General features: G+C 54.9%; 1 protein-coding gene across 1 annotated transcript; it reads right to left on the bottom strand.

The window, feature by feature from the left end:
* Positions 1-1236: 1236 nt before the first annotated feature.
* On the bottom strand, positions 1237-14308 carry LOC100350250 (transmembrane protease serine 9). The gene is made up of 12 exons (XM_089304920.1): positions 14169-14308; positions 13752-13976; positions 13447-13603; positions 12871-13133; positions 11965-12125; positions 11125-11394; positions 6237-6441; positions 5834-6058; positions 5490-5646; positions 4881-5143; positions 3977-4137; positions 1237-2156 (listed from the first exon to the last, which is right to left on the bottom strand). Exons 1-12 carry the CDS (start codon positions 14245-14247, stop codon positions 1920-1922), a joined length of 2403 nt encoding a protein of 800 aa, XP_089161046.1. The 5' UTR covers positions 14248-14308; the 3' UTR covers positions 1237-1919.
* Positions 14309-14951: the final 643 nt, after the last annotated feature.

Raw genomic sequence — 14951 nt, 5'->3', positions numbered from 1 at the left:
TCTTCCAATCCAGCTCCCTGGTATGGGCTGGAAGGGAAGTGGAGGATGGCCCAAGTGCTTGGACGCCTGCATCTATGTGGGAGACCGGATAAAGCTCCTGGCTTTGGATTGGACCAGCTCCAGCTGTTGCAGCCATTTGGAGAGTGAACCAGCAGATGGAAGACCTTTCACGCTGTCTCTCCCTCTCTCTGTCTATAACTGTACCTCTGAAATAAATAAAATCTTGTTTTAAAAAAAAGATAAAAATTATTAGGGAATTGTAACTTTCCTTGAGGTGCAACCTTGACTACCTATAAGCAGTGAGCTAAGCACACAGAGTAAGAACCCAAACAAACTGCTGTCAGTTGACACCACACAGTGAGGTACACACTGGCTCATAGGAGGAGGGAAGGCTTGTTTTGCAGCTTAACTGATGACACAGAAGCAAAAAGGAAGGGAAGACCACAGAGGCACTGCCAGCACAGGTACCAGATGGAAAGGGGCCAACCGGAGGTATCAGAGAGAGAGGACGAATAACATCGGAGGTGGGCGGCCAGCCTTGGGCTCCATGTCTGCTAACGGGCATTTCTCTAGATTGATGAGACGTAGGACGACCTGGAATGAGCTGTGACCGGGGGGTGCGAAAGCAGAGGGTTGCAGCCCCAGCCTCCCTCAGGCAGAGGCAGGACTGCCACAGATTCCCGCCGAGGACCTCTGACACCTGGGCTTTCTGGCAATGACTGAGACAGACGTGATCTTGGGAGATAAAGGCTGGGGTACTGGCGGCCAACATGTGACTCGGGACGCTAGCTGGGGAGTAAGAGGCACAAAGCCTTCTCTCTGCCACAGGGAACTCTTCCTCCCACCCTCCTCCCCACAGGTACCAGCACCTAGGGATCAAGGTCCAGCCCATAGCCCGTGGTGCTCCCTCAGGCACATCTACTACAGTGCAGCAGGGAGAGGCACAAGGCACCCGTGTGTGCCATGTCCCAACTCTGTCCCCCTTACTGTCCTGTCCTCACTGCAGAGGCTGCTAAACACAGCAACAAGCCTGCCAGCTTAGAGCCACGGACAGCTAAAACACGACACAGCTGCGCTCACAGCGCCAGGGGCCACGTGTCAGAGAACGCAGACGGTCCCTCACAGAAATCTTCCATAATAACGAGGACCAGCACATCTTCCCGAGGTGAACAGGAGCTCACTCTCTATGGAGCACTGACCTGCCCAGACGAGCCGAGCCTCGGAACACACGGGACACTCAGCAAACATTTATTCATGACATCTGCGGCCTCTACAAACACGATGCCTCAACAAAACCTGGGGCGTCCCTGGATGTGGCACTGGGGCCCTGAGGAAGGGGTGCCCCGAGACGGCCTGGGAGGCTGAGCCTCTCCGTGACGGTGGGTCCCCGCTGGGGGCAGGGGACTTCTCCAGCCCCAGACAGCTGAGCCAGAGGCAGAGCTCAGGCCCCACGCATCTGCACGGATCTGGCAGTGCCTGCTTCACTCCCTCCGAGCAGCCCACGCTGACTGCCTGACAAAGTCTCGGGTGAGAGCCCAGAACCGGAGCCACGTCTGGGGCTTGGCTCACTCCTGGTGACGCCTCTGCTCATGCCAGACGCTCCCCAGGACGGCAGGCGGTCAGCGGCTCCACCGGGCAGGGGAGCCGTCTTCTCGGCAGCATCACTTCACCCCTTCCTGCCCAGCAGGCAGAGCGCAGCCAGGGCAGCCCGGCCCCGCAGGAGACCAGGTCACCAGGTCACCAGCAGAGGCAGCCGGCGGGACCCGGTGTCCGTGCACACAGTGCTGTGTGATCTCCACAGAGCCCACGGCTGCCGACCTGAGCTTGAGGCAAGGACACCGAGAAGGAAGGGGAGGATGCTGGGGGCTGGGGGACACGGAAGTGGGGGCTGGGAAGCAGGGGGGAGTGGGCAGAGGAGGTCACCGGGTCACTGGCACGGCCAGCAGCAGCACCAGGCCCAGGAGCACTAGGCAGACCCCCACGGAATGCACACACGGAGCCTGACTTAAGATGAACTGCATCCAGTCCCTAAACTCGCTAACATCCGTGAACATTGTCGGAAGGGGAGCATCACCACAATCCACACCCCAGCTCACAATTCCCACCTGAATCCACGTCTCGTTGAATTCACAGACCAGAGGGCCTCCGGAATCACCCTAAACAAAGGAAAAACAAATGACCTCAAAGGACGGAAGAGATTTCCACCAACAAGATGGCTACACTTGCAGGCACAGGGACACGGCACGCTGGGGCATCACCACACACCGCATGGGCCCTCCACGTGCAGGATTCAGTAACTGGAGATTAAAGCTGATGGGAAACTAACTCCTGGGAGGAATGCTTCTCCTTCCTGCTGCTCAGGGACACGGACATGAGACACCAAACCCATAGGTATCCCCAAAACACACAAAACGTGGCGCTGAGGGCCCTACTTTAACCCCCGACCCTGCCACTCATGCTGTAACACTGCAGCGTGGACCACCGCAGAGCCAACCCCACTGTGGCTCCCAGGCAGCGCCTACTCTCACCAGGCATCCTCAGGCTCCAAGGCTGCTCAGTATTTTGCAGGTCTCCATGCAAGGAAGGTCCTAACCCTTACCTCCACCTCATTCTCTCCCTGCCACCAAGCCAGGAGCCCCGCACCCTCCCCACATCAGCCCCCCTGCCGCCAAGACCCTGACCCCTGCCCAGCCCCCTCCTCCAGCACAACTCTGCCTGTCCCTCCCCAAAGCTGGCCCTCGGTCTCACCGGCAAACCCCTCCAGGAGAAAACCAGGGCCTCCCTCCACCTCTCCCGCACCCCGTCCTCTCCCCAGCAGGCCGCCACTGTCAGCCTGGAGCACAGCCCAGCCTGCACTGCCCGTCACTGAGCCACGATGACAAGGAGCTCCTGGACAGCAGCCCCTGGCGCCCCTCTAAGGCAGCCGCTGCTCTGCAAGGTCGCCCTGCACGCGCCTACCCGGCCCCACCTGTGCTTCCTGCAGAACGAAACTGCAAACCCGGACTCGGCTCTGCAGGCTGCAACCACCTCCCACCGCAACCCACCTCCTCAGGCCTCGTTGCCCACAATGGTAAAAATAAAAGCTTCCCTACACCCTGTGGCATAGGGGGTTAAGTCTCTACCTGTGACGTGAGCATCACATATGGGCTGGGGGTTCGATCAGGCTGCTGCACTTCCACTCAAGCTCCCCGTTAGTGCACCAGAGAAAGCAGTGGAAGATGGCCAAGGTGCTTGGACCCCTGCAATCACTTGGGTGACCTGAAAGAAGCTCCTAACTCCTTGCTTCCAGATGGCCTAGCCCTGGCCACTGTGGCCATTTTGGGAGTAAAACAGCAGACAGAAGATCTCCCTGTTTGTCCCCATGTCTGTGTACCTCTGCCTTTCAATTAAATAAAAAAATAAACTTAAAAAAAAAAAAAAGGTTTTCTAGAAAAGCGATTCTCCTGCAGAACTCTGAGCCTCTGTCCACACCGGCCCCCATCCCTGCTGGGCCGTTCTCTAGCCGAGAAACCAGACCCCCCTCCTCTAAGAGCCTGCTCAAGTGCTGCCTTCGCAGAGTCGCTGGGCCGAGGGCAGCGTGTGAGCCTGGGGTCCCACAGACACTACAGGAAGACCCTGAACCTCGTCCTGGATCTCACCTTCTATATGGGTACAACGGTTTCTGATGTCCGGGCTGCGGGGTTGTGCGGGGTTAACTGATAACAGGGTTAATGCTCACGCTGCATGGTGACAGCCACACTGGAGGATCTCACTGCACACAAGTGGGCATCAGCATTGCCCGCCCCACTGCCCAGCCACCCACAGGGCCCTCAGGCAGCAAAGGCTGCTCCCTATGGGAGGAACACAACTGACAACTCCTGGAGACAGGGCGGGTTTCTGCCATGATTGTGCTTAACCGAGGGGTGAGTGGGGAAGATGCCACCAACTAGGCCATGGCCCTAGGGAAGAGGGACAAGCAAACCACACACGGACTGACCCAGCATACACTTTGACGCTGTTGTCGGTAGGCACACATCATCCCTTTCCGCACGCCCATTCCATAGCATCCCACAGCTTCATTGATCTTCATTTTACAATCATCAGTGTCAAAAATGTACACCTCCAGCTCTCGAAGGTCATCTGGTTTTGGTGATGCCCCTGGGAAAGACCATTGACAAGTTGTGGGCTGTGCCCCTGGGACAGGACAGGACCCTCAACACCCGTCTGGGGCCTGACAATGGTGGTCACACTGATGCACACAGATGAGGCAGGGCAGGGGCCGTGGTCTCCATTTACACAGAAGGACACTCAGGCCCAGTGTGCCTCCGATGAGGAGGGGTAAGAGCACCCCCATGACCACAGATGGAAGAACACTTGGGAGAGAGGCAAGGGCGTGCCGGCCCGAGAAAGGAAGGCCCAGCGTCTGCCTCCGAGCATCAGTGCTGATCTGACAGCCCTGACTTCAGCAGAGCATCTTTCCCTTCTAGAACAGCATCCGACTCTCACACAGGCACTGCCTGAAGAGGACCACACCCAGCCTTTCTCTAAGGAGAGGCGGCCCTGCAGCCCACAAGCAGGGTGGCTCTGCCTTCTACCTCCCACCTGGGGACACACAGCCCACCCCATCGGGACAGGTACTTCTAGTGAGGGGCAGCTCCATAGGGCGCACAGCCCTCACCCCCGAGCTGGAATCCCCCCTGGAGAGAACCCACCATACCCGGCGCCCACACCCAAGGTCCTGCACAGCAACAGGAATCTCAACCAGCTGCAGAAGACCCCCTGCAGCATCTGCTCCCCCACCCCACCCACCCACTCACCTATCGCCCCCTTTCCCCTGCCTGGGGCTGGAGGCTGACCCAGACCACCAGGCTGCCCCACCACATCCTGCCCATCAATCTTACTTATTCCTATTGTTCGGCCCCATCCCGTGACCCAGCATGGGGTCCCAGCTTTCACTTCCATCAGCTTCTCTGCTAAGCACACAGGCTGGATGTACGAAGAGAAATTCACGGAGTAGGCCAGCACAGCAAGTGCAATGTCATGCGTCAAAATGTCAACTCGGTATTTCTGATGGATAGCAACATGTTGAACAGGTACCACCACAGCATTTGGGTCCGGAGAGTATATCTTTGTGGTTCCCAACTTCACCGAATATTGCCGATGGCTGTGGAGAAAGCACAGAGTCTTCACAGAATTCTGGGAGGGGCTACCTACTCCTCTTCACAATTCCAGTGTCTTTTCACCTGGCCCCATCCTCCATGACAGCCTTCAGCCATGTCCACCTCAAACCACACCCCCTCCCAGGACCTTGGAGCACCCTGGGCTGTGCGGCTCCATGTATGGGCACAGAGCAGCAGCAGCAACATCTGTCCTAATCCTGGCTCGCCCCAACCCAATAACTATGGGGCATCACCCACTGCTTTATGTGAGGAACAGGAGGCTGAGGTAGGGAGGAAACCCAGCTCCAGGTCAACAAATCAGGACCCATGTTACCTTCCCCAAATACTCACGTAGATACGCAGTGGGCTGCTGTCAGGACCACCCTGCTGGAGATGAGGGAGCCTCCACACACATGTATATTGAATGACTGCACGATCACCTGCCAGGGCCATCGCCTCTCTGGAGCCGGCACTCCACCCACTATCTTCATGATTCTTTTGCCGCATGCTGATTGGCTCGGTAGAGAGCACCGGAAGTGAACCTGCCGCCCCCCAACCCACCATCTCCACCCAGGCCGCCAGGGCACAGCAGGTTACCCTCAGGGAGCTCCCATCTCTGGAACGCCACAGCAAGACTCCGGCTCCACAACCTCCCCAGCCAGGCTCCGCCCCTAAGACCTGGCCCCACGCAGTACCTCGAGGAAACAGCTCCACAGGCGGAGAGGCCCCAGAACGCCACAAGTCTTGTCGCCCTGTGGGTGCTGATGTGGCCTGGGGTCCCACAGGCCCAGCTGGGGCTGAAGACCCCGGAGCTGCAATGCCTTTTGGATTCCCGGGGCATTTCGGGTATCCTGGGGGTAACAGGGGCTCTGGGCTCGGCAGGGTCACCTCGGAATCCTTGTTGGCTCGGTAACCCACATCTGCAGAAGAACAGCCCAGCAGGAAGTTAGGAGAGCCCAGCGCCCCCTCGACGGCCTCCTCCTCCTCCTCCTCCTCCTGGCTTGTGGTGCCCGCCACACTACCACCACTTTCTGCGTCCCCAGCCCTGTGCGCCGCCCAGCCCAGCCACGTCCTCTCCCCGCCCACCCAGAGCCTCACTGAGCACGGGCTGAGCCAGCTGGAGCCACAGCAGGAGGCACAGGAAGAAGCCCCTGCGGGGACCCTCTAGGGACGCCATGGGCACCGCCACACACTCCTTTGCGCCCCCTAGCGGCGGCGCGTGCCCCTGCACTCGTGTTGGCGGGAACGTGGGGTCAGGGGTCAAGGGAATGCTGCTCTCCCAGGATTCCTGATCCCGATCCCCCTTAGGAGATCCATAACCCGTCTAGGTAATGCTGTGAAGGACGGGACTTCGAATACGTGATTAACCTCACGGGCTGCAGTGGAAACACCTCCCCGCCCCACGAAGCTTCACACCACACCATTTCACTCATGGGTTCTACATGGCTGTTTGCAGGCTCACGTCTGGTAAAGGAAAAGTGCTCCCAACACCACCCAGAACATTCATGCAGCTGAAGTCAGCATCACAGAGGGACCATCCCCATGCCGACAACCCAGCTCAACAAATGCAACCCACAGAGGCTGTGAATGTTGCCATATTGTGTGGTTTCACTGCTCTTCAGTATCGCCCTCACTGTCATAGGTCAGGAAATCTGGCCTCAGAACCTTGTCTATGCTCACCAAGAAACAGAACTCAGTTCTTCACAGGCACTGCTTGTGAGCGGGCTTTGGGACACGCTCTGTCCAACAGAGCGTGGTAGAAGGGAAGTGTGTAACTCATGAACTTAGCATTCAGAAGCTTTGCAGCTTCTCTTTTAACATGCTTGAAACACCTGAGTCCTGAGCCCACCTGTCATGCCCACTGCAGGATACCGAGGCCCCTCCCCTCCACACTCCCACAGCACCACTGCCTGGTGAGCAAGGCCCACTTGGAACATCCTAGCCCCAGCGGAGCTATCACAGGAATGCCGCCATGGCAGGGAGCTCAGCCTAGAACAGCGCAACTGCCCAACTAACCAGTAAAATTCTAGGAAACACACTTGAATCTTCTAACTGACAGAAGCGATGATTCATAAAGTCACCGGGGCACTGGGTTAGCAACTACAGGAACTTTGCTCCCAGTGGAAATACAGAAATAATTGCTTACTCAAAACAGTCTCCTCAAACCAGCACCAAATAACCTTTGTTTACATATGTTCCCCATAAAGAAACCTCTTTAACAGGCCAGCATTTGGGGTATCATTTAAGATGCTGGTCAGACACTTGCATCTTATGTCAGAGTATCTGTGTTCAAGTCCTGCCTCCACTGCTGATTTCAGCCTGGTGTTAATGTTTACCACAGGAGGCAACAGATGATGACTCAATGGCTTGGCTCCTACCACCCATGTGGGGCACCTATAGTCAGGTGCAGTGTCCCAGTGTCAGCCTGGACCATTGTGAGCAATTGAGGAATCAAACAGAAGATGAGAGTCCTCTCTTTCACTGTTTCTTATACTGTTTCTCTCTCTGCTTTTCAAGTTAAATGACTAATTTTTTAGAAAAAAGATCACTTAACATACTCTGTGGACCATTAAACTTACGCCTGAGATAACTATAACTCATTCCTGAGCAAAACACACTTAACACACCTCTTTTATGCCTGAGGCATTTCACAGCATTCTTGCACATAGGAACAGGGAGCAGTCAGCAGTGCACTTGGGCCCTTCAAACACCAAATATCAAGTGAGAAGAACCACAAAATGAAAAAAAAAAAAACATGACAGTAAGAGATGACGATAAAAGATACTTGTTCATCCTGTGAGAGCTGAAGGAACAGGCAATGCATGCCAATGATGAAGTTCATTAGCCATATAGTCAATGTGACCATGAAAACTTTTCCAATGCTCTGTGTATGTCCACAAATGGACACAAAAGCACCGTGAGTACTGACTGGTGACAGTACGTAGAAAGTTCAGCCAATTGCTAAATTTGCAAATAAGAAGTTTTGAACAATGGTGAGGAACTACAATGCACTGTGTAGTCTTGAGCCACTGACCTCGTGGTGATTTCCTGCACAGCAAGAGATCCCTGAGGCGTTTCCTGAAGGCCAAGTTTTCCCAACTCTTGCCAGGTAGAGGATCCTAGATTGGGTTTCCTGGACACATACTCTGAGAGATAATGGTGTACGGTGGTTGGCTGAGGACAGCTACTGAGTGTTACACCTGTAAGGGAGTAAGTGGGACAGTTCTGGGCTTTGGGAGAAGCTGAGGAACAAGGGAGTTGCTCCTGAGATCCCAGTTAGTTCCTCAAGAGGCCCTTCCAACTTGTCCCCGCTTGAAGGACTAAGGCTGGGTCTTTACTTCTCCATACACCAATCAGTTGCCATGGGCAGCCCCCGAAAAGAACGTAGTCTGGAGGGAGAGTGTTGCTCGCGGTGCAGTGCACTTCTTGTGACTGTCTCTAGAAGCTGAGAGTGAGTATGAATCTCTACAGAGCTAGAACACCACACCCCACTCCAGGTGCCTCTTCCACTGGGGTCCTGGGGAAGCTCTCTTGCTCTCTGCTGTGCCAGGATGTTTCAGGTCCATTTCACACACTCCTGTTCCACACCTGTACTTTTCTGAGCCACTTCTCCAAGAACCCCCAGTTTCTTTTAGTAGGAAACTGATCTAACATCCACCATCTGGGCACTCAAAATGCTCACTTGCTGTATGTCACTCGCCCCTAGAGATGGGCGGCCCACTGGCTTGTGTGACTGCTGTGCCTCCTTTCCCAGAGTGCAGTGTTCTTAGAACTCACTCTCTGCCACTTGACCTTTCTCCCCTGCCAGTCACCTGCGTCTCCCAGAGGCTGCCTACCCAGCCTCCAAGCCCTTACTCAAGGTCCTCCTAATGACCATCTCTGTCCTCCCACGTGGGATCCACCTCCGATTTGTTGCCACAGACCACTGCCTGATCAGTCAAAGACAATCCAGTCTGTTTTTAACACTGCTAACATTCATCTGGCCGTTGATGTTCAGGTCTCTGGGATCCATGCCTGTCTTTCTTGGTGACCACAGCTGTTTCTTGGTCACCAAGATTCTATAACTGATTGAATCCCCTCCAACAAGACACATGCTCTAACATTCACAGACCAAAGGGCACCCCATCTGCAACCCTAACTTTCCAGAGCCTGGGGCTTCTCCTACCACGGGGGCTGTAACCTTCCCGCCCTCTTGTGCTCTTTCTTCTTCTCTGAGACAACCTGGAAAGGAATGGGGACAGAGATGAGCTGAGAGGGCAGAGAGAGGGAGGAGTAGGGGAAGAAGGGTCATGTACTCTTTATCTACTCCATCATTCACTCATTCTCTCATTCACCAAATAATTCTTAACTCCACAGAGTCCAGGCTGGGAGCTGCCGGGTGGAAGACACTGTCCCTTGACCTTAAGGAAGTCTTCATCCACCTGAGGAAACAGAAAATTTAACAAATGCAGGACCTCCAGTCTGAGTAGCCCAAAAGAAAGCATGTCACCTTACACAGCTCAGTGAAGTCCGGAGTGGTTCCTTGGAGGAGGGGAGGCTTGTTTGGGGGCTTAACTGATGAGGGGGAGTAAAAAGGAAAGGAGAAACCATACAGGCACTGCCAGCACAGGACCAACATGGGAAAAGGTCAGCTAGATGAACCGCAGAGAAATCTGCAATAACACTGGAGGTAGGTGGCAAGCCTTGAGGCTCTACATCTGCCAGTGGGCATTTTTCTAGAAGGATGTGACCAAGAATTTACTGGGATTGGCTGTAACCAGGTGGGGTTGGGGAAGCACTTGGGCCCACCCCGGCCTCCCTCAGGCACCAGGTAGGACTATCACAGACTGCTTGCTGAGGCCCTCTGTAAGCTGGCCCAACTGAGACGGACACATGCTCAGGAGCCAAATCCTAAGATGACCAGCAGCCAGCCAGATTACCTGGGACACCAGCTAGGGACACTAGTTGGGGACTGAGACACAGATGCCCCTTCCACTCATCCTCCTCCCCACGGGGACACAGTGCTTTGGAATCACAGCCCAACCCATAGCCCATGGGACTCCCTCAAGCCCCATCTGTTACAGAGCAGCAGAGAGAGCAGGCAGAGGCTGCTAAGTGGTGTTACAACCCTGCCTGCTCTAGAGATGCTGATGGTGACAACAATACACAGGCTGCGGGTCACGCCGCCTGGGGCTACCCCTCAAACCCAACAGGAAGCTCTTCACCCCTGTTTCTTCCAGGGGAAAGAAGACCATGAATAATCACCCTCAGCTAAATAGTGAACTAGCTCTCTACAGAGTATGTTGCATACAAGCAAACCCCACAGGTCAAAAGAGCTTCAGGACCCAAGAGACATGGCAAACATTTATTCAGTTGACATCTGAAGTCTCCACACTCCATAGCTGGCTTAAGCGCAGCATAATTTGTCCCTGGACGTCATTAATGGGGCACTAGGAAGGGGGTGCCAAACTTTGTTGCCCCATGACATCCTGCATGGCAGAGGCTCTCTCTGGTAGGGTGGCCCATACAGGGGTGCCAGGGTACTTCTGTCAGCCCCAGACAATTGAAACAATTGAACCATATATGGAAGTCCTGGGTCTCACACCTCTGTAGTCTTAGCAATGCATCCTTCACTCCATCTGAGCAATAGCCAAGCTGACTGGTTTGATCCAGTCTCAGGTAAGAGTCCTAAAACCAGAGCCAGGTCTAGGGCGTGTTTCAGCATTGACAATGTCTCTTATTTGGTAGATGTTTGCCAAGATGTTAGTCCAACGATCTTGTTTACTGGTCTTCTACTGGGAATGGCTATTTCCATCCTTCCAGTCAGGTAGAACAATGGAGGCTTAGCTGAAGAAGGTGACCAGAGCATCAGGCTTGGAAACTGCAGGACCCAGTGTCTCTGCCACACTCTGTTATACAGAGGTTCTCAGCGTCAACTGATCTCAACTTGAATTTGAGGCAAGGATAGTGAAATGTCATGAGAGGCTGGAGAAAAAGCCTAGTGGAAACTCAGGAATAGGAGAGGAGTGGTCTGCAGTGACCATGGAGCCACCAGGATGCCCACAGAGAGCACCAGACACAGGCTTAAAATGAGGAAGGCAGTTGAGTCCAGGCAGGAAGCCTGATTCATGTTCTTATAGATCCAGTCCATGTAAACACTAACTTCCGTGTAGACTCCAGGAAGGCCTTGGCGGCCGCAGCCAACACCCCAGCTCACGATCCCCACCTGGATCCACGAGCCATTAAGTTCACAGACCAAGGGTCCTCCAGAGTCTCCCTATAGAAAGAGCAAGAAACCAACTGAAGGCATGGAACAGATCCATATCAGACCAGGCTGACTACACAGCGAGCTACTGAGCAATCAGGTACCTACGGGGCATGCCCAGACTCCTCAACGGACCTGTGGCTCAGAGATTTTTGTGAATATATATTTGAAAACTGACAATTTTCAACAAACCAAAATTATGTACCTACTCAAGACTGTGTTCCCCAAATTGAATACAAACAATGAAAATGCACCCACTAGGACAATAATGAGTAAAGTGCTTGTCCAAGCACATTGCCTATTACACAGAATTAGCTAAAACAGCACTTGCCATTGCTGGTAGCACCAGCCAGATTCACCTGGCCCTGGCCCTGGCCCTGGCCCTGGCCCCTCTTGACAGACTCAGCTGCAGTGTCTGAAGGATCCACTCAGGCTAGCCCAGGAGAGTTGGTGGCTGTGCTCACGTCCCACTAACTTGACGAAGGGTAAGTGGAAGGTTAGGCAATGGCTCAAGCCCTACTGCCAAGGGCTGAGGAAACTCAGTCAAATTTAATGCAGAGCAGTGCAGGGGAAGCAACTGACCTGACAGGCATCCTTTCCTTGGGAATTGTAGCCACAGAGAGATCCTGTCTTGACCAATCTACTAAACTTTATCAACGTTTTCTGGAATATTGCTTTACACTCTTTAAAGCGAATAATGCTTAGCTCAGCTTCCTGAAGAATAATAGGTAATGATGTTGAAACTAGAGAAAGATAATTTAGAAGTTAGTGGATCTGCATGATGGAAACAGGACAGGGTCCCTCAGTACGCACTCTGGGTCCTGGTCAGTGTCACATACAGATGTCCCCTTAGCAGCAAGCAAGCAGTGGATAGGGTCCCCATTTAATACAGGATAAAACTCAGTCCCGGTGTGATATAAGGAGAGGAGGGATCAGAAGCACAATGAACACTGTGTAGGCAAGAACAAATACAGGGAGAGAGGCAAGGGCGTGCCGGCCCGAGAAAGGAAGACCCAGCGTCTGCCTCCGAGCATCAGTGCTGATCTGACAGCCCTGACGTCAGCAGAGCATCTTTCCCTTCTAGAACAGCATCCGACTCTCACACAGGCACTGCCTGAAGAGGACCACACCCAGCCTTTCTCTAAGGAGAGGCGGCCCTGCAGCCCACAGGCAGGGTGGCTCTGCCTTCTACCTCCCACCTGGGGACACACAGCCCACCCCACCGAGGCAGGTACTACTTCCATAGGGCACACAGCCCCTCACCCCCGAGCTGGAATCCCCCCTGGAGAGAACCCACCATACCCGGTGCCCACACCCAAGGTCCTGCACAGCAACAGGAATCTCAACCAGCTGCAGAAGACCCCCTGCAGCATCTGCTCCCCACCCCACCCACCCGCTCACCTATCACCCCCTTTCCCCTGCCTGGGGCTGGAGGCTGACCCAGGCCACCAGGCTGTCCCACCACAGCCCGCTGCTGGGCAGTCTCACCTCTCTCTGACAGTTGGCCCCAACCCGTGACCCAGCACAGAGTCCCAGTTTTCACTTTCAGAGATTTTTCAGGGAGGCACACAGGCTGGATGTACGAAGAGAAATTCACAGAGAAGGCCAGCACAGCAAGTGCAATGTCATGACTAAACGTTGTTTCATCAAAATCTGAAGGGTAAACAATGTCTGTAACCGGGATTACAACGGCCTGTTCAGAATCACCATGCATCATCCGGCCTCCTAGCCTCACTGTGTATTCTTCAAGGCTGTGGGGGAGAAGACAGGGCCTTCACAGGGATCCCAGAGAGTCTGCCTTCTCGCCTTCCCAGCCCCATCTTCCTAGGACAGTCATCAGTCACCTACCCTCCAAACCACATCCCCTCCCAGGACCCCTGACCATTGTGGCCCATGGGGACCCACGTGTGGGCCATAAACAGCAGCATCACACGGGATCGCCCGACTGGGCAACCACGGGAGCATTGCCCTCTTTGTCAGATAAAGAGGAAGCTCAATCAGGAGAACACAGTTGGCTCCAGGACAACAGACAGGTTGGGGCACCGTGTTAAGAGCCACACTCACTCAAATATGCAGTGGGCCGCAGTCAGCACCCATCTGCTGGCGATGAGGGAGCCGCCACATTGGTGTTCATCATGGATCTGCAGGCTCACCTGCCAGGGCCACTTCTCCTTCGTAGCCGGCGCTCCACCCACTACCCTCATGGTTCTCTTGCCGCACACTGATTGGCTCGGTAGAGAGGGCACCGGAAGTGAAGCCGCCGCCCCCACCCCGCCATCTCCACCCGGGCCGCCCAGGGCACAGCAGGTTACCCTCAGGGAGCTCCCATCTCTCCAACCCCGCACCACAGGCCTGGCCCCACGCAGTACCTCGAGGAAACAGCTCCACAGCTGGAGACGTCCCAGCCTGCTCCAAGTCCTGTCGCCCTGTGGGTGCTGACCTGACCCCGGGTCCCGCAGGCCCTGCCGGCGCTGGAGACCCCGGAGCTGCAGTGCCTTCCAAGATCCTGAGGGATTTTGGGTGTCCAGGGGGTGCCAGGGGCTCTGGACTCGGCAGGGTCACCTCGGAATCCTCACTGGCTCGGTAACCCCCACCTGCAGAAGAACAGCCCAGCGAGGAAGACAGGAGAACCCGGCGCCCCTCGGCCTCCTCCTCTTCCTCCTCCTCTTCTTCCTGGCTGTGGTGCCCGCCACACCCCCACCGCCATCCCCACCACCTTCCCAGTCCCCGGCCCTGTGCGCCACCCGGCCCAGCCACGTCCTCTCCCCGCCCACCTAGGGCCTCACTGAGCACGGGCTGAGCCAGCTGGAGCCACAGCAGGAGGCCCAGGAAGAAGCCCCCGCGGGGACCCTCTAGGGACGCCATGGACACTGCCAGAGGCACCGCCACAGCCTCCCTTGCGCCCCCTGGCGGCGGCGCGCGCTCCTGCGCTCGTGCTGAGAAGGTGTTTTGAGGGCACCCTGGAAAACCCCCAAGATTCCCAACCTCCGGTTATCCCTCATAAAACATTTTCTGTAGTGCTTCCAAGGCAGGGATTGTGAGTATGTACTGAGTCCAATACAGTTTAAGACAGAATCTTCCTGGATTATCCAAATCGTCAAAATCTGCACTGGAGCCCTTAATGGGCCGGCGCGTAACCAGGTAAGAGGCTGGTTAAGGAGCCAGTACTGTGGCCCAGAGGGTTAAGCTGCCACCTATATGGGCCCTGTTCGAGTCCTGGCTGCTCCACTTCCCATCCAGCTCCCTGCTACTGTGCTTGGGAAAGCGGTGGAAAATGTTCCCAGTGCTTGGAGGCCCACCACCCACCATTGGAGATGAGGACGGAGTTTCAGGCTCCCGCCCTGGGCCCTGTAGGTTGGGGCCATTTGAGATGACACTTTGCAGAGGATGGAAGGCATCTCTCTGCCTTGCTCTCTCTCTCTCTCTGTAACTCTGCCTTTCAAATAAATAAATCTTTTTTTAAAATCAATGTTTTAAGTATTTTATAAAAACCCCATGTTTGTAAGACAAAACCAAAACCCTTCTAAATAGCTCTTCTGTTAAAAAGGAAAGCATAAAGAAAATAATAA

Source organism: Oryctolagus cuniculus, chromosome 10, assembly GCF_051225735.1.
Source record: "Oryctolagus cuniculus isolate XC-2025 breed Fujian yellow rabbit chromosome 10, ASM5122573v1, whole genome shotgun sequence".
Lineage (NCBI taxonomy): Eukaryota > Metazoa > Chordata > Mammalia > Lagomorpha > Leporidae > Oryctolagus > Oryctolagus cuniculus.
The sequence above is the reverse complement of the archived record's forward strand: the minus strand, read 5'-3'. Positions and strand labels throughout refer to the sequence as shown.

What these genes read in the sequence shown, in the direction of transcription:
- LOC100350250 (XM_089304920.1), bottom strand. Translation starts at nt 14,247, where the DNA reads ATGGCGTCCCTAGAGGGTCCCCGCGGGGGCTTCTTCCTGGGCCTCCTG. An exon ending in GCTGGCTCAGCCCGTGCTCA is followed by an intron (nt 13,977 to 14,168) that starts GTGAGGCCCTAG and finishes GTTCTTCTGCAG; the next exon opens with GTGGGGGTTACCGAGCCAGT. An exon ending in GGGCCAACTGTCAGAGAGAG is followed by an intron (nt 12,126 to 12,870) that starts GTGAGACTGCCC and finishes ATCTTTCTCTAG; the next exon opens with TTTCAACATCATTACCTATT.